This window comes from Trachinotus anak, unplaced genomic scaffold (assembly GCF_046630095.1).
Source record: "Trachinotus anak isolate AG129_WGS33_773 ecotype Australia unplaced genomic scaffold, CSIRO_AGI_Tana_v1 ptg000002l, whole genome shotgun sequence".
In the NCBI taxonomy this organism is placed as follows: Eukaryota; Metazoa; Chordata; class Actinopteri; order Carangiformes; family Carangidae; genus Trachinotus; species Trachinotus anak.
Window position 1 is genome coordinate 14,943,727 of NW_027273853.1, and position 23,183 is coordinate 14,966,909.

General features: G+C 42.1%; 1 protein-coding gene across 3 annotated transcripts; it reads right to left on the reverse strand.

The window, feature by feature from the left end:
- Window positions 1-560: 560 nt before the first annotated feature.
- Window positions 561-17,767, reverse strand: fam107b (family with sequence similarity 107 member B). Of its 3 annotated transcripts, none has more exons than XM_071500778.1 (4): window positions 17,525-17,767; window positions 5,280-5,451; window positions 2,319-2,475; window positions 561-2,115 (listed from the first exon to the last, which is right to left on the reverse strand). In XM_071500778.1, the coding sequence occupies exons 2-4, from the start codon at window positions 5,405-5,407 to the stop codon at window positions 1,996-1,998; spliced, it is 405 nt and encodes a 134-aa protein (XP_071356879.1). In that variant the 5' UTR covers window positions 5,408-5,451; window positions 17,525-17,767; the 3' UTR covers window positions 561-1,995. The 3 variants fall into 3 exon arrangements, with proteins under 3 accessions (XP_071356879.1, XP_071356888.1, XP_071356870.1); XM_071500787.1 differs by lacking the exon at window positions 17,525-17,767 and adding an exon at window positions 17,182-17,373; XM_071500769.1 differs by lacking the exon at window positions 17,525-17,767 and adding an exon at window positions 6,511-6,678.
- Between the last annotated feature and the right edge of the window lie 5,416 nt (window positions 17,768-23,183).

Consider the following 23,183-nt stretch of genomic DNA (forward strand, 5'->3'; position numbering starts at 1 on the left):
CTTATATTTACTTATAGCTCTAGAGAGACTTGCAACCCATATTATTAATACAACTAGATAGTGATATTTTCCCATTAAAAATCAAATTGTACAAACTTTTGGTTTGCTACTCATCAAAGTAATAGAGTAGCTGATTCTGAAATTTTGATGCTCTTTATGTTCCTCTACCCACTTTAAAGCCAAAATTACGGCCAACAATGCCAAGAGAAAAACTATTAATATTATATATTGTTCCATGTTACTTTGCTGTATTCTAGGTTGTACAAAGTGTATTACAATCTCTGATATGCCATTTTCCATTTCTGTAAATCCATCAGTGTAAACCAGCTGTGATCAAGTGTCTGTTCCAAATACTGCCTGAAGTCTAGACAACTGACTGTTGCAGTCTGTGAACAAAATCAACACCAGCTCCAGACTAAATAAACTGGGCTTATCAAAGTGATGACTGTTTGATCGGCACGCTGCTTGGCTGTTATTTTCCATTTGGAAAATGAAGCCTGCTATTGGTTGACAACAAGTCCACAGAGTCCAGCAGCACACCAAATAAAGAAAAAGAAATGGAACGTGTCAAAATTATATTTATTTAAAAAGAAGATTCTGGCGAGGAACACAGGGTTATGTTGCTGTAAATCTGCTTCCCATGACAGTAATAGCTATCGCCTCTTAGAGACCCACAAATCAAAATTTTAGACCCATAATATTATTTTGTGTGATTAACCTGCACTTTAACATCCAAAGGAATCACAGTTTCTCACACTGTGAAACCATTTTGGAACTTGTGTGTGGTGCTGGCTACACATGCTAGATAAATAGTTTAGCAATTAACACCCACTTTAGATCAGATTCACTGATTTAAATGACCTGTTTGCACATCTATGGCTCCACTGTGAATAAAGACAAAATTCTGATATTCCAGGACATTCCAGAAGGATCCAGGATGCTTTCGGAGTTGTTTCAGGAGCCATGCAGACATCCCAAGATGACAGTTGGCCAACAAGTGCACACTCTCGATTATACTTCTTGGTTTTTACCAAAGCACATAAGGACTGATCAGTCAGGGCTCAAGGCCTATTTTCATTGACCAACCTAAAAAAAAAAACTTAAATTATTTATTAAGCAACACTTTTATTCATACAAAACAACAGAATATATAAAGAAAATGTCACTCTCATGCCTGGGAGTTCTACTATTGCTCAAAATTGCATTAGCTGAGGAAATGGCATGTTTAAAATAAAATAAAATTAAAAAAAAAACAAAGCAAACTTGAGTGTTTCACACAACCATACACTCCCTTTGTCCTGTTCTGGCTTCATAAACTATACTGTAAAACAACTAAAATACAGAACGACTAAAAGTGTCCTCCCCTATACCTGGGCTAAAAGCTACAAACATAAATAACAAAAGCACATTTGTTTTGGCTTTTACATTACACAGCTTCAAGAGTCCATCCAGTGTCCACTTTTCCTTATTTGATTCTGAAGTTGAGGGAAGAAAAAGAACAACAACAACAACGATAACAACATCGATAACAGTAAAGAGAAACAACAGCTCGCTGTGGAGAGAGGAGTGAAACAGAGGGGATGAAAACTCCTGTGTGTGTGTTTGGTTGTTTTGGTTGTTTTGTTTCTCCATCAGAGCTCATTTGAAGCTCGCTCGGCCTCGTTGAAAGGCGTGTAACATGTAACATGTCTGTGTTAGGTCCCTCCTGCAGGATGGGGGTGCTGTGTGCTGCTGGGTGGGTGTGAGGAGCAGTGGTGAGTACTGGCGGTCCGTGGCAGGCAGACAGAGGGGGGGTCTTTAGTCTGTAAAGTCTCTCTCCTCACTGCAGGAAGGAACAGCTAGGTTGGGAAAGCCAGGAAGTTCGTCTTGGACCACGGTCAGGTCACCACCGTGCACCGCAGACAACACTCGCTCTCTTTTGTACACACACTCCTGACGTCTCTGTGCTCACACACACGCGCACAATCAGCCAGACCCAGACACCCCTGCTGGTTTTTAGGTGGTTCGTTCCTCCTCATCGGTCTCCTGCTTGGTCCTGCGCAGGTTGCCTTTCATCTTCACAAACTCGGGGGTGTTCTCCTGTTCCTCCTCAATTTTCTGTTGCTCCAGCTCCAGCTGCAGAAATACAGACATTGGCAAATTCAAATTACAGAGGCGATGATCTGCTGGTAGCAACATGTATGAGATGCATTCAAGGACAAAAAATAGTGGTAACTGATCTAATGCAATCTGTTTTCTCTTGTGCTCAGATACAGTAATAAGATGCATCCTTCTAAGTGCTGAAACGACAGTTTATATTCATTCTTTCAATCCTTTACCTGCTCTAGTTTCTGTTGCCTTTTCATGAGCTCTATCTCCAGGTCACTCCTCTTCTTGTGGGCCTCCTGCTCCTCCTTCTGAGCCTTAAGAACTTGCTCCCTCTTCCTTTTCTCCAGAACCTTCTGGAGTTCAGGTTTGTTCTGAGGAGCCAGACCCCTGTGCAGAATCAATCAGTGAAATACAGCATGTTACTAAAATAAAGCTTAGCGAACAACCTGCGGCAGCACATGCTTATCACACCACAGAGTCAGAGTCAGAGGGAGACTGGCATTCAAATTCATGTGTAACAGATGATGACCATGACCTCATTCAAATTTGACATGCAGGTCTGTATTAGATGTTCTGGATTAAAACATTTCATTCGTGTTTAAGGAAAGTTTTGATTTTGAGCCAAACACAGATTGTTCCACATTTAACAATCTGCGTACATGATGGTTGCCAGCACTGGAACTGACTTTGGAAAAATGATTTGAAACCATGGGCCTGTGTTCCTTTTCTTTTCCTTTTCAAAGAACCGAAAAACCTCAAATATCAACCAAAAAACTCACAAACTGTTTACAAACACTTTCCTTATATAAAGCTGTCTTGGGGTGATAAGTCATTGGGAGCCAGTGGGATTGTTATGCAACTGCCTGGGTTTGTGTAGCAAGAATCAAAAACAGGACAGGGACATCTTAGTAAAGTGTGAGTGATTCTTGCGAGGAAGAGCAAAAATACCAAATGTTATGTAATGCTAAAAACTTCTCAAAATTACAAGAGAGAAGGGTGGGGGCTGAGGATGAGTCTTGGGAGCAGAAGTACTTAAGGCAGGGGGGAACAGAGATGGGTTGGAGTCAGCAGGAAAATGCAAAAACCAATAAACAGCAAAGCCTGCAAAGGATTAGGAGGCACAATAAAGTGCCACACAAGAAAAAGCAGAAAAAGGACAGAGGCTATCCTTGGTCAAAAACTCAGTCTCTATGCTCCTTATTAAATCAATTTAAAAACCATATTAACCAGATTACTTAACTTTACTCATGGTTCTGGATTTTCCTTTTAGCCATGACTCTGCACAGGCTGTGGCCGTTCTTCAAAGGAAACACTGCATGCCTACCTGACTGCAGTTTAGCAACAACACTGCCTTAATTAAATGCATTATTAAATCCTGAAGATTACATAACCGAGTCCACGATGTTCCAAGGAGGAGTGGGAGTTAATTTACAACAAAGCACTGTGTAACCCAAAGTCACCGCTGCAAGTAAATACCCCAGGTTTCCTGGCAGTGACGGTCTCATGAAAGCACTTAGCCATCTGAAGCAGAGCAGAGGGTAAAAGATGTGATGGGGTCAGGGTAATTGGTACAGAGAAGGAGGAGGTTCAAGGTCACTGAAAGCAATAAGATAAGCCTATAAAGATGCTTCCTCGACTCCCCTTTCACCGTGGGCAACGTTTACATAACCACTGACCCTCCTATCCATGACCCCTCCTACGAGTGCACACCCTCTTGCAGACAGGGAGGAATGTGTGTTCAGATCCCACACATCAATACTCCCATCTGCTCAAATGCTTCCCCAGTCTTAGTGGCTGAATTTCTGAAATTCTTTTTTCTCTCTCTCTCTGTGTGTGTGTGTGTGTGTGTGTAGGAATGGTCACTACAGCTAAGGTAGCAACGGCAGCAAAAGGCCCTCAGACAGAGACTGTTTTATAATCTGGATTACATAACATGTTTTTTTTCTCCCTTCTTCATACATCCATCCATGCATCCACCCACCCCACCCCTCCCAACTCTCATCACTGTGACTAATCCACCATGCAGGCAAGCTTTCCATACTTTCAGTGCATGATAGAAAGCCCAATCAAAACAGGTTCATACCTTTAAGAGCCCCCTAGATTAATTTCACAGACTTCAATGGACATTCTCCGTCTAGACAGCTAGAACAATACTCTGCAGCATTTGGAATGGAAAAGCGACAATCTTTTTTTTTTTCTTCCCCTAATACTGTTATTTAATTCTCATGGCCATCCTGGCCTCTTTCCTATCATCCATTAATGCCTTGCCTGCATCACTGCAAAGGCTTTGACACATTTAAGACAGAGCATCGCTGCTGTGATGTAACAGCTGTCATCAGCATGTGTGTTTACGTAGCTATTTATAGCGTGGAGACAAAGCTGCTGGCACTGTATGGTGAGAGAAAATATAAACATTTAGTGTCAAAAGGGTGATCACAGGCCTCAGTATGCATATGCATTCATCCATACAGACACACACTACCTAGACTAGATTTAAAGATGCATGAAATTCTCTGTTGTATGATCTAGTATTAATATAAACAGCCAGTCCAGGTTTATCCTGCACAGTATGACCTTTACATAACCAATTTTTGACACACTAATGCACCTGAGGTTTTATATAATAGCTTCCATGAAAGTTTTATATCTTAAGTTTTACATAATACTGCTGCTGGGGCTTGGAGGAACCAGTGACCAACTATAGTGACACACTGCAGAAGCATCAGCACGGTCTGCATGGATACTGTCAAACCAATTACAAGAGAGTAGCAGGGTTATTGTATTCACTGATACACCATGACTAAACTAAATTAGCCTGGATCTGGACACCATACCGTTTTCCACTGTCTAACCTGTTTTGGATACAGGCCCACTTGATACTGTTGCCATAAACAAACAAGGAGATGATGATGTGAGACAGCAACGGACATTATCATTATCTGCCCATTGCTGCAAGTGACTATCTGCTTTATTATTGTCCCAATCACGTGCTTGGAATTCAGCCATCCTTGGGTTTTGTTTATGTGCCATAAACCTTAATAAAACTGTGGGTCGCCAATTGTAAAATCAGAATCTCTTCCTGAAAGGTGTGCTGTGAATTACCAGGTATGTTTATCAGGACACAGGTAAAAAGGAAAGACATCAAAACGAGACAACAAGAGATAGAGGCCGAAGAATTTCTGTCTCCTGACCTCTTCTGGTTCATGAGCAGCTCTCGGTGCAGGTCCTGGTGGTTACGGGAGTTCTTGACTGGGTTGATCAGCTTCTTGGGTTTGATGAGCTCATCACAGTCTCCCTCCAGATAGTCTGGCTCCGCCATGACACTCCTCCCTGGTGACAGCGACAGACCAGGGTCACACGGATCTGTAGTGATGGAAACAAAAGAAAAACACACATTTTCGTAAACAACAACAGTGAGCAACATTCATAAACACCACTATGAAATGGGTTCAAATGCAGCAAACACAGACATTTATTTGTCCATGTGGAGACAGAAATGTCCGTGTGTTGCAAAGCCAAATGTTTTTTTGGCACCTATTATTTCTCTAAAATTGCATTCCTTTCAAAACCTGATATGAGCATCTCTCTGACTCTCTGGCATAAGCTCAAAGTTTTTGAATGGTTTCTATAGTGATGGAGGGAATCAGCACTGGAATTACATAATTGTTCCTCACTGAGTGAACAGGAACATTTCATCCTCCTGTCAGAGGATATGAAAACCATATGCAAAATAATGAAACGATGAATCAAAACAGCACAGAGCCGAGTGATTGTTTTTCAAACACATAGTTATGTAAATATGTCAAAAGCTGCCGATACAAAACTAACCCAAAGGCTCTGTCTGTTGTTGTCCACAACCTCAAGATTATAGCAACTTCTATCCATGACCTCCAGAAACAGACACAAATCCTTTAGTTAATGGAAAACAGGTATTTTGAAATGTACAATTATTTGTATTACAGCAGCTGTAAATCGTCCATTTCCATAAATCTAATCAATGCATTTATGGAAAACCACCATCATCTGTATCAAGTGATTATAAAACTTAGAAATAACTTGCAGTTTTCATCAATACTCAATTTAAGAGCAGACTGAATGCAATGATATCACAGTAAAATAACTTTTATGGCAGTTAAGTGCTACTTTTAACGAGACTGCTTTGCTCAATGAAAATCCTACTTGCATCTGAATTGACGGCTCACATGTTCTGACACAGATAAATCTGGAGATCTAAAAACTAAAATTAGAACAGAATAATATCCGATTAAAAATGTGTATATTATAAAACATATTTAACTCCCACTAACATATATACATGTAGATATACATATATATGTTCTAAGACTAAAACAGCTCAGTACTCCACTTTTACTTACTGTTAAAAAAAAAAAATGCACAAAATTAAATCTTGGCTTAACTCACCCTGCAGATGAGGAAAGACAGGGTATCTGAACATTGTCGCCATCTCTGCTGTTTTGATTGGGAATTTATTTTCCAGGAAAAGCTTTTAAAACTCGCTGTCCTGTTTATCAGTGTTGCAGAGCCTCACGTAGGAGAGGTGCTTTGTTCTGCACAGCTGTCTGCTACTGAGCTGGTTGGAGTTCAAAGTCTGTTTTATAGCTATCCTCTCTCTCTCTCTCTCTCTCTCTCTCTCTAACACACACACACATGCATGCACAAACGCTCTCTCTCTCTCTCTCTCTCTCTCTCTGCTCCCTCCCTCACCTACTCCCTCCCACTCCCTTTCAATGCATGCCTCTAGACGAAGAACAGTTTATAACCAAATTTTTTCTCTGCCGCTTAAGAAACAGATTCCTCACTGTATAAATATTCTCTGTTGTTTCTTTATGGAACTTTTTGTTTCATTAATCTGTTGGAAGACAGTCACATACATATATATACACACACACACACACACACACACACCAACACACACACACATGGCAAGATCTCGGTAAGTCTGTTTTAAAATAGCCATGAATTGGTAAAATAGACTACGAAATTAGCTGAGTATGTTTACTTCAGTATTAGACAGATTAGAAATAAAGTCCAATGCATACCCCCCCCAGTCTGAGGAATGATTATAAACAACCATACCCTCAAATGGCTGTGATTACAGGGTGTTGCCTGGTTATCAGTCTCCCTTGCCTGTGACTGATAACAGAACAAAACAAAGAGTGCTGTTTTGGAACTTGATTAGGCCGGTTCGTTCAAAGAATCGTTACGCTGCACGTGCGAGACACAAAGGTGGGGGGAGTGTGTCCTCAGAATCAAAACACACACGCAGAGGGCTGGTGTAATGACTTAAAGAAACCACTGGAGGTCGACATTCTTTCATCCCAGAAACTAAACCATGTCAGTTACATAACAAAGAAGCCTAAGATAAACATGGTTTGTGGCTGCATGCTGCAGAACAAAGCGAGAGAAATACCACACAATAAATACTCTTGATGAATATAATGGAAATGTTAACAAATGAAAATACTGTTGCTTGTGATGTACAGTAATAATAGTGAGTAATCCTTTCTAATCTCAGATTAGTAACCTTTTAAACACAAATCTTGTATATAATAAATACATGTAGAAAATCATCAGTTTAAGTGAGATAAGTTTAAGGTGAAGGAAAATGGTATTCGTGAATCTGTCCCTAACATGAGTTTTTTTAAACATTGATTTTCATTTATGACTACATCACCAGCCAGTCACACAACATTTGGTGGCACAGCCAGGACGTGGTGACAGTGTTGTGCATGTGAGATGGCAAAGGTGGGCAGAACAGCTTGTGGCTGTAATCAGAGGCTGCACACACGCGCTGTGTACATCAAAGACGGCCTCTGTTAATACCGGAAGCAGGAGGTTGAGCCACTCACAGACTGCCAGTGTTGTCAAAGTGTCCGTTAGTTTAACACATCTGCTCCGACTTCCTCTGTGCCCCGAGGGAGAGGGGAAGTGACATAGGGAGTTCAAAACGAACCTGGAACCTCAAATTGGAGACCCACTTAAAGTCTGCCTTATCACTGGAAGTTTTACATGGTTTATTTTATGATCCTTCTGGTTTCACTTAAAAGCTATTTAGATAGCATGTCTCACTACCGGTTAGAGCCTAAAACTGCTAAAGAGCAATACTGATAACCAAGTTAATATTCTGCGATGTTGGTCAGGTAAACACCAGCATTTAATGCACAGTTTTGTCCCAAGATCTCTCCTTCTACAGATGTCTTACTATGTGTGGGTTTCAGAACTATACAACACTGTAACAATCAGCCGCTTCAACACATACTGTAGATGGCATGCGTTAATATCGGCACATCCATTTTCAACACATTTCTACGCCGAAACAAGCATCGCATAAGCATCGCTCCAAGCATGGATATCAGTACGTCGTTACACTTACTGCGGTTCCAGGAATCCCATTAAAACGGTTTGTTTATTGGTTTTGGGAAACACACCCTCACAGCAGAGACAACCCCCACCCCCCACTCACAGATAATGAGACTCCAAAAGACCTGATTCTCCAAGGATTCCATGAGAAAGGGTGCAGTGTTTAGAGGATTCAAAATGTCCAAGCATTAAGGGCTAAAATGGGAAGAAAGTTGGTGAAAACAATGGAAAACAGCAAAGAAAACTGGGTCAGAGAACAGCCTAGGAAAAAAGAAAAGGGAGTTGGCTGATGAAAAGCGTTCCTCTGTTTACTTCACCCTTCGCTCTTTACTTCAGTCCTCCTCATGACCTGTGTGTGACTATGATCTCACACGCCGTGACACACAGGCACATTTTTTTGTCACATTTTTGAACCGGCTAGCGACCGGAAATATCCAATCAATCATACGAGGAAAAATACCAACAGAAAGATAAAAAAATTTTAAAAACTGTGCAGAGACAGAGAGGCTGAAACTGTACACATACATTTTCAATGATATATCACTCATGTCATGCTCACACAGACTTGTTACTGTATGCCAATGAAAAGGAAGGTGCATGTCGCAGTTTATTTTAATTTATATAATTAATACATATTTTAAGAGCAAGTAATTTGATGAATGTGTTTGATAAATGTGCAACAATGGACCTTGTTTGTGTGAAAGTGTACCCCACGGTGGCAGGTTGCATTAGAGCTGATACAATGACTTATCTTGGAAGGGTAGAGCGCCTGCACTGTGCCAAGTGATTGCATCACCGCGGCCGGCTCTGCTGTATGAGCTAACGCGCACACACACACACTTGCATTCATAATATAAACTCATTTCTCAATTTCCCCCTCAGCTGTCATCTTCTCTAAGTCGCCATGGAGACCTTCAATCACCCACACTTAATTTAGTGACACAGCACTCAGGAGCAGGACATAGCTGATGCTAACTAAAGGCTTCCTATGGGCCCTCCTAAAAACATCCTCAAAGCAGCTATAATCAATGTTTTGTTATAACAATAGATCAAATGTCTATGTTTAACTTGAAAGGTGTGTCGAAAACAAAGAATTATCACCTGCAGTTCACCTCAGCTTGACGCAACTTTATAGCATCTGATAAGCACACTGTCTACTAGCCTACTGCTGCTCAGCTCCAATCTGCAAACAGACATGATTAGAGACGAGACACTAAGCACAGTGGAGCATTTAAAAGCTAAAGAGCCCGAGGTTTCCCTCAGCAGCTTTGGAGACCAAAAACAGAGCTAAAACCGAGTGAACTTAAATTTGCCAGGTGGCCACAAACACATCTTCATATGAATGCTGATGTTGCTCTGTGTCTGCTTGATGTCTAAATAGGCAACAGTATGTTGAAATCTAAATGCTAAAATCAGCTATTGTAGGTTCTTAACTCTTCACAAATAAATAATGTATATGTCCATTTATAAAAAATATCTATGCCTGAAAAGCACTCTTCCTGGTGTAACACAACAGAGAGGAGCACAGATGGGCAGAAAGCGTAATGATGAGGGATGGGGAGGAGCACACAAATTGGCCATTATCAGTACTTATCTTTTGTTTCGGTGCTAGGAAGCAGACAAACAATACAGTGAATACTGTAGGAACGACAAATAATTACAAAAAAGTGGATTGTTAGTGACATGGACACGAAGGAATAAAGACAGAGCTGGATAACCTTATGTTATCCACGTGCCAAGATGCACAGACTGGGTAAAAAAAAAAGGACTAAATGCTAAATAATGACGTGGCTGAGGCCTTCGTGAGTCATGAGTGACCTCTTTTCTGCCTGCTGCAGCCTCCAGAGCCTGAGAAAAAGAAGGTGAGGAGAGCATCTGGTGCCCTGCTTCACCATCTGACCCCCCCCCCCCCGCCCAATCCCGTCCTCCTCCAGCATACAGGCACAAACAGAGCAGACCATCCGCCAGAGCTCTGCACAGGGTGGGGTTAGGCAGTCAACTGTCGTGTGTTGGTTGTGAACACATGGCTGACCACACCCATTCCAACATCCACCCCTAGCCACGATTTGTTTTCCACAGTACCCAGCACAGAGGTGCACCGGGGTCAGGTTTACAAGAGAACGCACTGATTGGCATTTTAGCCGCCAGTTTGATATATACTGATCGTGGACACATGTAACATGAAAAGACAGACTTGACTTTTGTAAGAGCAGAGCCAAAGTGGTTCTTACTGGTTAATGAGACACTTAAACAGCAATTCCTAAGAATGAATACTAAACTATACTTATGTGATCCAAGACAAACCATAATTTTGGCCTTTTTATGTTTTCTTGATATTACTACCGTTTAGGGGAGATGACACAACAAAAGAAGCACAACAAAAGGTAAAAATTAGATGGATATACATATAAAGAAAAATGAAGATCAGCTGGCTCAGTATAATTTCATGAAAAACATTTTCTTGAAACTTAATTTACCATCTGCTCTCTTGCTTCGATATCTCCTCCTTGTCCCATATAGTTCCTCTAGCTCACTCTCCCTTTCTTTCTTTTTTTTTTTTTGGCCAGATCCTGTCTATTCTGCTCACAGATGGGAGGTCCACGCCTCAGGGGAAATTGCGTCATCAATACCCCTAAAGCAACCCCCACACCCCATTCTTTCTCTCTCTCTCTCTCTCTCTCTCTCTCTCACACACACACACACGCACATCCTTTCCCCCCTACTTGCTGTGTGTTATATGCCGGACAGATCCGGGTGTGCGTCTCCTAGCCTTTCTGTTAATGAAGCGGCCATTCAGCCATAAATAGGGGAGGCCCTAATTAAAACACACAGATAGATGGGCTTTTAACTGACAGCTGAGGGGGGTGGGGGAGGGAGGGCTGGTGTGTGTGTTTGTGCGTGTGAGAGACAGAAAGAGTGAGAGTGACAGAAAAAGTGAAAGAGAAGCAGAGAGTTTGTGGCCTGTGTTTGTAGTGACAATGAGCTCATTTCCCGGACAGAACCTGAACACGTACATGCTCATTGACAAGCCCCCCCCCCCCCCCCCCCCATGACGACATATCAATCATGGTGGGAAACACAGTGACGTACATGTACACATACTTCTAGACCATAGACACAAACAACAGAATCACACATCTTCCTGTCACTTGCACCTCCAAACCTACTCCCTGCCTACTGTGCTTGTTTGCAGTCTAATACTGTATGTACATGTGTAAGTAAAACAAATGACACTCACATTCCTCTCAGGGAAAAACCTAACCTGCCAGCGCATGCCAGAGAGAGAAGCAGCCAATAGGAGAAGACAAAACATGAACACCACGAACTGGTCAGGAGCACGAACATGTATCAACAATGCAAATGCAAAGTTCCACTCCTGTTACTGCCGTCAATGGTTGAGTTTAGACTGAGCTCAAATACCAGTGTACAGAAGATGATAGGGTGAGTGCATATTTAGACTACAAATACATCTAACATTCACAGCATTTGGCTGAACAAAACTAAATCATGGGACGATCAGCCGGAGAAACAAAGAAAGACAGAGAGGTAGGGGAATATGGGTCCTCCAAAGTAAGCCGGGGAGTTTGAGGGTTGAGATCTGTTTTGTATTTCCTGCCTTGGAGTGGGGGTCTGGAGCCAAGGAGAAGAGGAGCTGGGGAATTCTGGGGCCTCATCATGTACTGACCTTTTAAAGCACCCGCCCCGCTCCCACAATACGATGATGTCACTAGGGAGACGTGAGGGTATGGGAATTTACAATCAGTGCTTTAGGGTTAGTAAAGCACAGATGCGCACACACGCACAAACACCCACACAAGGATAATGTAACACATAGTGCATCATGTGACGAAGGCATGAGCTGTTAGGCTTTAGCTACGCAGTGTATGTGAGTATGTATGTGTATGTATGTGTATGTGTAAAACCCCGATGTCATTAAGGGAGAACAAGGCGGCTCTATAGACTGTCATGATGAAAAGTAAACACCCAAACTCATTACTACGTCTGGCAGCAAGGAGCACTAGTTCATACAAAAACATATGAATTACAGTCACTCTCTCCCTCTAATGTACATACAGTTCTCACTGGATGTTATGATTTTGAACAATGGGCCAAAATAGTGGAACCTTTACAACTCTTCTCATTTCTATGTTCCGCAGTTTTAAGTTCTTGTTCTCTATATACAAAAAGGGGGAAAAACAGTGATTATATGTACAATGTTAATTCAGTTTTTGGGTCTGATTCAAAATCAGTGTTGTGATCTTGGCCTCTATTGTGACTGTAGTTCCACAAATCTTTGTTTCTGTTGCTTTCCATGCATCTCTTCAACAACCGTTGTGGCTACATTTGGTCCTGTCTGATTATGATCTGAACCTGACCGTTTCCACATCCAGCTTTTAAGAGCTGATTGCGGTTTGAGCAGGTAGCCAGATCAGTTACGTGACATGCCCTGATGTGGTCAGATGAACCAGCTGTCATTAAAATAAAAAGTAACCAATGCCTTTAACTAAGATGATGTTTGTCAGATAAGCACAAACTGATCACGTTAAGCTGTGATCCCTCCTATTGAACTGAAACAAGCCTGGTTTGACACTTTGTGTTCTGCACTGATTAGCCTGTGTGCACTCCAGCTGCCACACGTTGTGAGCCCTGGGGTGAGGCAGATTACAGAATGAATAGGATGGATTGAAAAGGCACAGACACCACTTTGAGTCATGCTGTGGGAATGTGATGAACCTGCAAAGTGATTATTGCTTTGGGCACGTAACAGCATATACAAGTTGGGGGGAACACACACAGCTGGAGACCTATATTCTTACACTGACATCTGTGAGTGACAGAAACATTTGGATGCATGCTATGTGCACTTAAAAAAAAAAAAAAAATAAAAGTGCTTACTCAAACCAAATTCTGAACACATGTCCCGAATAATTGGTGACAGGCTACAGTTTGGGGGTCGCACCTGTCAGTCAAAAACAAAAGGCCGGTCTATACTCTCTCACAGCTGACACCGACACATGGTCCTGAATGTATATGTATAGACCTGATGAGAACAGGTGGACTGAGACAGATGCACATGCTACACAAACATACTCTGAGAACACCAATTATAGACAGAGCACACGCCTATTCCCTGTGGCTCCTCCTCACTGAGATGTAAACGTGCCCATATACTGCACATTCCTCACGCACATCTCCCTTTTAAAACACAGTTCCAATATCTGTCTCTTTGGTGGTGTAAAAATCATATAGTTAAAAAAAAAAAAAAAAAGACACAGCCATTTCATCTGGCTCAACAGTGTCAATTGCTGCTAAGTCGTAAAGGAAGAGTCTTTGTTATGGCTCTGTCTGTTCCAGTTCCAGATGCAAAGCTTTGTGCTTTACTGCTGTTTTCTCACTTATGGAGCGGAGTCACGCCCCTCCTCACTGTCTACTGGCTGAGCCCAGCTGGAAGCTCAAATCTCATTGGCTGGGGGGCACACCGGGGAGGATTTGGGAGGTTCTCCTTTGTTTACATGCTAGTGGAGAAAACCCCAATAACAACTGTTACCTTGGGCAACCAGACAATCTACAGTTATAGACAGACAGTTGCACAGGGGTGCAAGCTCAACGTACACACACAGATAATTAGGTAACCAGGTGTCAAAAAACAGGCCAAATGAAGAGTCTTTGTTCTCACAGATTCTGTGCTTTATGCTCGACATGACACAAAATATATGCTATGTGGATGCATATTTTTAGTTGGGACAGCAGGCAATCATGTGGTTTCATTGTCTGATGAAACTTTCCAAAGGCAGTATGGGTATATATTCTGGAGGCCCTGTTGGCTGCAAACTGTGACAAAAGCAAGTGGCCCTGTTCTGCCCTGGGTGTATGTTCCTGTTTGTGTTTGTAATAAGACAGGATCATATGTCTTGATACTGACTTACAAGAGAGCTTAATCCAATTCATGCAGCTCAGACTCCCAATCTCTCTATACTTCAACCTAACAAGCTGCAAGGAGGAAGGCATTTAGAATCTGTGTGTGCATTTGTGTGTGTGTGTGTCATCCATTCTCCAGGACTACGCAAAGTGGTCAGCACAGTAATGGTTCTTCATTGTGATTGAAGCTCCAGCATAACAGCAGAAAAATCAATGGGATTCTTTGTGAAGCTGAGTCTCTTGAGGTGTGTGTGTGTGTGTGTGTGTGTCTGTGTGTGTGTGTGTGTGTGTTTTACTCTGTGGTATGAATGTATATCTTATCTCTCTTTTATGAGTAAATCAACATCAGGTCCTGAGGCTGCTCAAACAAAAGTAAAGTCAAGCCTCTGCATGACTGGCTTTCATATGAACTGCCTTCCCTCTCTATCGGGAAACTCAATACCTAAATTGTGACACCATAATCTAAAACCATGGTAACAAAACCACAGTACAATGTAAACAAACCCTGCGTGCTGTTGTTGGGTTCTGTGATTGCATCACTTACGTATGCGTTGCATCATATTGTTTCATCCAGCCTGCATGGAGAGGGGCAGTAATGCACACAGTTTATGTGAAAAGGTGGCGAAACAACTAATAAAGACAAAGCAGCTGTCAAAAACACTTTTTAGAACAGAACAAAAACAAAAGCAAAAGCTTGTTCTTTTTTCCCCATAAGGTTACCATTTCATTTCATAGAAGGGTACTTATTTCTATTATGTGAGCAGAGGTAGAGCAAAAATTGTGATATTTTACATACTGACACTAAGGGATAATGTGTTTTTCTACTTAAGCTAAGATTTACTCATACAATAACTAAAAAACAGTAAAATGCCAGACTTTGTTACTTTGTCTTCCAACCTATTCAGGCTTTATCAAGCCTTAATTATGGTATTGGTAAAGGTGGCATTTATTTCAGATGAAACCACCACCGTAAAACTCTGAGAGAAACCCTGGATCTTCTTTACATATTCTTTGATTATATACTTCCAGATTGAATTTAGAACTTTTTTTTTCTTTACACACTTTTGATATGGCTTGTGTGGCTGCTTGTGTTAAGACAACATTGGCAGTTGCAGGCTGGAACTGGACAGAGTTGAGACATGTTTGCTTAAATCATGAGGGCTGAACTCTCAGCACAGAGAACCACTGAAGTCCCACTCTTTACTTACATGGCTCATAAGAGGGGAAAGAAACATTTGCTACAAGGTAGTCTTTCACCACATGTGAACAATATGTCTGTGAAGAACTAGTAACAGAGCCTGATCATGAAACACACACACACATGCACAGTAACACTGTGTCTCGTGCAGTGCGGGTCTTAAGGATCAGCGCATTCTGCTGAGTAATGAAGATTTTGTGCCCGCAGACAGACCAGCAGGACTGTGGGAGATAATACTGTCAACACACATGTGGGCTGCCGGTTATACCCCTCCTGGACACACACCCATTCCTGACCCAAATACCTGGACTCTCTTGAGGTCAGGTTGAGTCCTTGACATGGACTCAGATTCTATAATGATACGTTTGAGAAACACACCGAAACCACTAATGGACACACGCCATTATAGAATGGAAACTCAGACATTTCATTCACATATTTCAATTCCTTTGAGTGCAATAATAATGGAGAAGAGAGCATTCCAGTTGTAACACCCACCACACACACACACACACACACACACACACAATGACAGCATCAGCCCTTATGGGAAACAGAAGACAGCGAGAGAGACCAAGTAAGGGGAACAGGCGAGAGAGGAGGGAAGGAGGGGGTTCAAAGATCAGAAAACAGATGTAAATCGTTTAGCAAACTCCCCTCCAAATGACTAACACATGTGCGAGAAACTTTCCCCTCCCTGCGTATACACACACACAAACACTCTTGAAAGCTCCGCACCTCGACAGTATAACATACTCATTCATACCACCTGCTTTTGTCACTTCTCTCCCTAGAACACATCTGATAACCCGGAGTTAAAACTACTTCACATGTTAAAACTCCTTGGTCGTATTTGCCAGGCTGCTATTTCGCCCCCACCCAGAAAACACACACACACACACTCAACCAACCTTCTGGTTATGGAGCTGGGTTCAACCCTGTTTGTTTAATGTCTTGTTAAAGTCTAACATGAAAATACACTCCACCATGAAAAAGAAACACCACAAGTTTTTGAGGATGGCAGACCTGTTGCAGCATCACTAAATACCACACACCTCTTCACATGACAGTTGGTGTGTGTGTGTGTGTGTGTGTGCCCTGATGACAGCGCAGGCCAGTGTGTCAGCTCCGACTGAGGCCATGTGCTGTGACACAGAGGGCTTTGGTCATTGCTGAGCTATTACACACAAACTTACTCACAAACGATGAATCCATACACAGCTCATCCATAACACATGGCCTATTCGTTTGCCGCTTGTCTCACAAACCGGCCTAATTTCAAGGTACACGATTACTTGAAGGCTCTGGTGACAAATAGGGAGAGACAGAGCAGGTCCTGCCATGGACAGATTGTAAAGCCAAATATGTCATTTCGCGACGGCTTAAGAACAAGAGGGGCTGTATGTTTCAGCAGACTTGTGCAAGGACATTACCAAGTGTCATGTGAACACGGACGCTGGCAATATCAGCTGAGGTTTTTCTTCTACTATTTTTTTTTTCCCCCCTCACAAAGTACAGAGTGTAAACAGCCCAGGAAAACACGGCTCTGCTCCGAAGGAAACCCGCCTGCAGTCTGTACTCGCCGCACAACCTACCTCAACGTGTTTGCTCGTCACTGTCCCGTCGGCTACAGTCATGCGCTACAACAAAAGGAGACAATGAAGCAAGAGTTTGTGTTTTGCAATCTCATTCTCTCTCTCTCTCCCTCTCTCTCTCTCTCTTTCCTTCCTCCGTCTTTTCTCCTCTTCGTTACTTTCCAGCTTCGAAACCCCAAAAACCCGCTGCTCCTGCACCCGGGGAGGGGGGTGGGGGGGGGGGGGTGGGGACAGACGGGTTGAAACGTGCCGCTTTTGTTATTTCGTTCGTGAAGCAACCTCCACGAAAAAAAAAAAACAAAAACAAAAACGCTCCAGACTACACACACACACACACACCTACCTCAAAGTCGACCCCGAAGCGACTTCTCCAACTCAACTTGTTTAATATTTAAAATGACAAAGTGGCTGAGGGCCGCACCGGAGCGTCTCCGGATCACTTCTCGGGGTTGAGGTGTGTCTGCGCGACTCTCTGCTCTTGGAAACTGTTCAGTAGCTCCGGCACACACACACACACACACACACACATACACACTCTCATACACACTCAGTCAGTCAGGACCCATAGAAAATGTAAATTTAAGCTGGAGTGGGAGGGATGGAGTGACGTCGACGGAGGGGGCTCCTCCCTCTCCTCCTCCTGCTCCCCCTCCTCCTCCTCTCTCTTCCTCGGCTCAGTGAGGTGGAGGAGCGGGGACTCCCAGAGCTCAGGGCGGGGCGTGGATGGCGCGCTGAAGCGAACACAAGATTTTAAAAAAATTGTTCATGAAAGTCTTATTGAAAATTGTTATGACCTGTGATGGGGTAGGTTATTATAAGGTTTAGTATTATTTTCTATAATAAGACATATGCCGACTGTGCCTTAGAAATATATTAGTTCTACTATATTTTTATATTTCTTATATATTCTCTATAGGGGTGTTGCAGTACAATTTCAGTGGTATATATGGCTTATAGCTGTAATAACTTTTTAAAACGATAGAATACAGTTTTCCCATTTCCCTTAAAGCAGCACGATAATTGATCAATTGGCTGGATAATGTGTAATGTGAAAAAGGTCTTTAGAAGTGACAAACATACAAAGAATAATCACCTGACTAATGCAGCTGCCCTCAGTTCTGTAGAGCACTCGTGTCCTTCAGCTTGTCTTATTGTTTTAAGGCCCGCAACTTGTTCTCATGAATCTTGTTTCCAGCTGCAGCTGCGGCCGACCAAAACAAACCCAATGTAGGAATCAGTGGAGACCAAAACAGAGCGAGAAAGGGAGTGAGCATTGGACTTAAATTGCCAGGGAATGCGAATGTTTACTTACATGTATGCTTGTTGTGTAAATAGCTACACTAACATGTTTGCCGCAACATCTTTATCATGTGTTTACAGCTTTTCTTTCAATGCCGCTTTGAGAAGCTTTAAGGTATCATATCTCAACTCTTCATGATGATGTTTACTGTGAATGAAACACTCAAACCCAAGACTCAGATTTTTTCAAGGCTGCAAACCTTCCATCATTACATCATCCATGCATTACTTTATACACATTTCTATAAAGCTTAGCCTTAGCCTTTGGAAACTCAGAGATCTCCACCAAATATATATGGGTTTAACTCTTGGCTACACAGCATAAGTTTGTAATGACTGGTGATTGTTGTCCTGCAAAAATTGTAGTTCTTTTTCCTTAAAGAACTTAAAGGCAAAGTTTGCAGCACTCCCTCAAACGGATCATTTGATCATTCGTCACTTTGAATACAACAGATCAGTCTGCTGCCTGTTGTTGTCGCAGACCGAATATCCTGAGCATTCTTTGTGATAAAGCGTAATCTGCTTACGGATGAAGGGTCAGTGGATCTGCTTATCCACCACCCTTCTGTTAAACCAGCTCACTGAAACCCCTAGTTTCATAGTGTTCAGTTGGTTTATGCTGCCTTGCTTATTTCATATATCCCTCTTGACTACACCTCATCTGGTTTGAGCTCTGTTGGATAAAGATCTGAGTTTCTGCACAACTGCAAAGCAGAGTTACTGGAAATGACAAAAAGAGTACAAAACAGCCCAAGGGTCTGGTTTGAAATCTAAACATGTTGGAGGTGTGGGCGTTGGAGAAGTAAAACATTCCTAGGGACCTTCTCATAATTTAGGAGAGGGGTGACTAAGAGTGTTGAGTTGAACAATAGGATGAGTCATGACAGGGGTCTCCTCTGACAGAGAGGACACTCCCTCCAGAGACCCCCACCGTCAGAGCTCCCACCATGCAGGAAACAGATGTGTACAGAGTGAGTGTGTGTGTGTGTGTGTGTGCGCGCGTACATGCATGTGGTTGCGTGACAGGAAACCAAATGTTACAGCAGCAACTATCACTATCACATACTATTTCACATGTACTGTATATCTATTGCTTAAAAGGGGCTATTTATACGTTTTCTCTGCTGCCAAACATGGTTTCTTACCGGGTGCAGGTGGCGGTAATGGTTTCTTGAGAAGAACTTCAGCCATTGTTGTCTTTATAATCCAAGAAGTTATAATATGAACACTATGTCTTCAGGGCAGATGGGAGGCCACAGTGAGTTTGGTTAGCATGCTAACTTCAGTAGAAGAAAGACGTAATAAAGAGTTAAGATTGCCGTTGCTTTCCACCTCTGGGGACAGCTCTTGGTGAGTAATGGAATGAAGTTTGAAGTTGAGCTCGCAATGTTTCTTCTAGACTTGGAAGCGAACAGCTGTTAATGCTAACGCTGGCCATGGAGCATAAATAACTCCTTTAAAGGAATATTCTGACATTTTGGATATGCTTAAATATGCTCTTTCTGAGGAGATTGATATTACTGTCATATATTTATACTAAATTTGTAGCCAGCACCAGCGGTTGGTTATCTTAGCTTAGCATCAAGACTGGAAACAAAGGGAAACAGCTAGCTTGGCTCTGTTCAAAGGTAATAAGATCGTCCTACCTGCACATCTAAAGCCCACTATTGTGTCTTGTTCTTGTTCCTGTTTAATCTGTACAAACCCTAAGTGTAAAAGAACAACAATGTGCTGTTTAACAAAGGATTATGTGTTGCCTCCTTCTTAGCAAGGTACAATTGCCAGGCCGTCAGTGGAAACTCCAAAAAGTTTCTGGAGTTTCAGCAAAGAAATAGTCCATATATAACCCCCTCTAAAAGCTAATGATTGTATTTCCCATAATGCAGGGCTGTTCTTTAAACCTAAAACTTAACCTTGACTTTAAGTGACATTACAGATATTACTTCATTTATTTCTGATAGACAGATTTGTCTGACTTAAAGAAACATTTTCACAATAAAACTCAAGTCATGCCAGAGATGAAACCTTTACCGTTATAGGAAGAAAGTACTTCCCTACTGCTATGGCAACAGGCCTATTTATGTAAAGCAACTTCTCTAGTGATCGGCAGAGATATTGCATCTACCCGTAGTTTCCGTTTCAGGGGGTTTGACGGAAGTTACAAAGTTCTTCCTCCAAGCCACAACTGAGATGGAGAGATTCAGGGGACCAATTTTGTTACTCAGACACACCCAGCTGGTGGTTTGAGGTGAAAATGAGAAAAGACACAAATTTCCATTCACCACCACTCTTTACCCTGATACCTACAAGTTTTGTTTTGCATGTATGCAATGTGAAGCCAGCTCCAAATGTCAATATGTCCTATGAGTGACCTGTGGGGACATATGTCAACAACAGTCCATAGTCCTGAACACATAGTTTTGCTGCAAATAAAGGCTGATGGGGTGATGTGGACAGGTTTGGCCACTGAAGGTCATCTTGTTGCCTCTTCCTGCGTGCATATGGGGGTTTCCTGAAGCCACTGCCTGGAACTGAACAGCCTTAATACCTCCTCCTCCTCCTCGCTATCTCACACTGCTGATACAAGTCTAATTTCTGGGACAGATGTTTCTGTTATCGTTCCAGGGTTTCCCACCGTTCTTGTGTGAGTGTGTGCATGCATGTGTGTATGTAGTTTTGGACGTGAGGCCCCTTGTTTTTTTTCTTTTTCAGGCCTCCAAGGGTCTCCACTTTAAACAGGATATTTCAGTTATCTGAAAACCACAGTGACACAGAGGCTTTCCTGTGTGGGCAGTTCTTAAAACTGATAATAGTGAATCTCCTTTGGAAAATATTTGAGGAGTATTCTTTTCTGGGCAAGCATAGGTATGAGATGAGGATGTGTGCTCATATTAAAATCAACAAATTTTGTGTTCGGTTTTTGTGCACATTTGTGGCCCTATGATAACGAAAAATAACACAAAATGAATAACAAACAGATTTTAGAAATGCACCAAGGTAACAGAATCTCTTCAATGCTTTGTTGTGAACACACCAGTATAGAAAAGGGGGAGTTGGTAAATAATTGCACATAATTGTAGTGTACATGAACACCACTCTCCACGTGCATGACCTACTTCTGACTGACTGGGGTTTTACACCAGCAGTACACCCACCATATGCTGAAGCAGTGTATGTTCAAGAGCACTCGGTTAAATTTGAGATACTTGTTGAAACTGTCAGTCTGTGTTTTTAACACTAAGCCACCATTTCCCTCTCTCTGTCTTACTTGTTCCAAAAAGACTTGATGCATTCTTTCCACTCTGTTTTCTCCCTCATGTCTGACCCAACAACAGTTAAGGGCTCATAACCTCAGTGCACTGCTGGAGAAGCCACAAGATAAAACTGTATACTGAAGCAATAATTCCACATTTATGACACGTGTTTTGGAAGAAATTGCCAGTTAGGTCACTGTAAGTCTTGGTGAATCGTCCGTATGTGGTTGCATGCATTTGTGCGCGTTATAAAGAGGGTGTGTGCAGGCTGTTAGTGTAGCTTTAATAAAGCTGGGCGACTTTTTTTCAAAATAACGTGGGTGACACTCTTACTGTCATCCTGTCTGTCTCTGAGATGTGTTAAGCAGTTCTTGAGGTAACATAATGCATTCAGCTTTCCCTGCCTTTCCCTCTTTTCACTGTGAGTGTTCAGCCAAAGTTCAGCTAATTCAATCACTGATGGATGACTCACACCAGTGTCCCTCTCTGAACAGATGCACGCACACACACACACGCGCGCGCCACGGTGCCTGGCTGGATGAGATTTGTGAGATCATTGCTGCGTCAGCCTCTCAGCACACATATAAAATGATGTCCTGTTCTCGAGCATCATTAGCCGCTTCAACTCTCTGGTTTCTATCGTCAAGCTTATCATTCTCTCTATTATTGATATTTTTTTCATTCACTATTTATTTGCCCTAATTCCTGAACTTCTTGATGTGTATTTTTTACACCAGCCCAGATGTTTCCCATGTCATAAATATAGCAGAGAGACCTAAAGTGTGAGTCTGGGGTAACAATTCCTGTCACAGATAAGTTTCATTTTCATACAACATTATCACTTTTTTCCATGGCTGCCTCTGCGTGTTAGAGATGAAACTGGAAGTTTTTTTTGTCACTACTTTCATTCTTATTTACTTACTTATGTCTCATTATTTTCCTCTTATCTGTCTGCTACCAGCCATGGAAGGTGAATTTGACCACAAACTCATTCAATTCGCATGTAAAATGATTCACTCAAGCATCACTGATGAGCAAATTACAGACTGCATGCAATTTCCTGCATTTGCATGCCTACGCATGTGTCCATGTTTGCATGTGTTTGAATGTCACGCATTGGAGCACATGCAAAAAGATCAAGATACAGTAATTTAACTGCAGTTCTGGGATGTTGTCGCTGAGGCTGTTATTACTGGTCAAGCCACCCAGATTTATTGAGCGCTACAGTACAGAGCCTCTCCACTTAGCCTAATGACTGCCAACAGCAATGAGAGCAGATGGCTCAGTCGCAGTACAGTAAGGGATGACATATTCACACTTTCGTTGAACAAAAGTGCCTACAACTTACCAAGTCTATTTTATCACACAGACCACAGACACAATATGTCAGTGTGTTTCTGGGATCTATACCTTTGCTAAAGTCTTAAGAATTGATTCACTACACATATT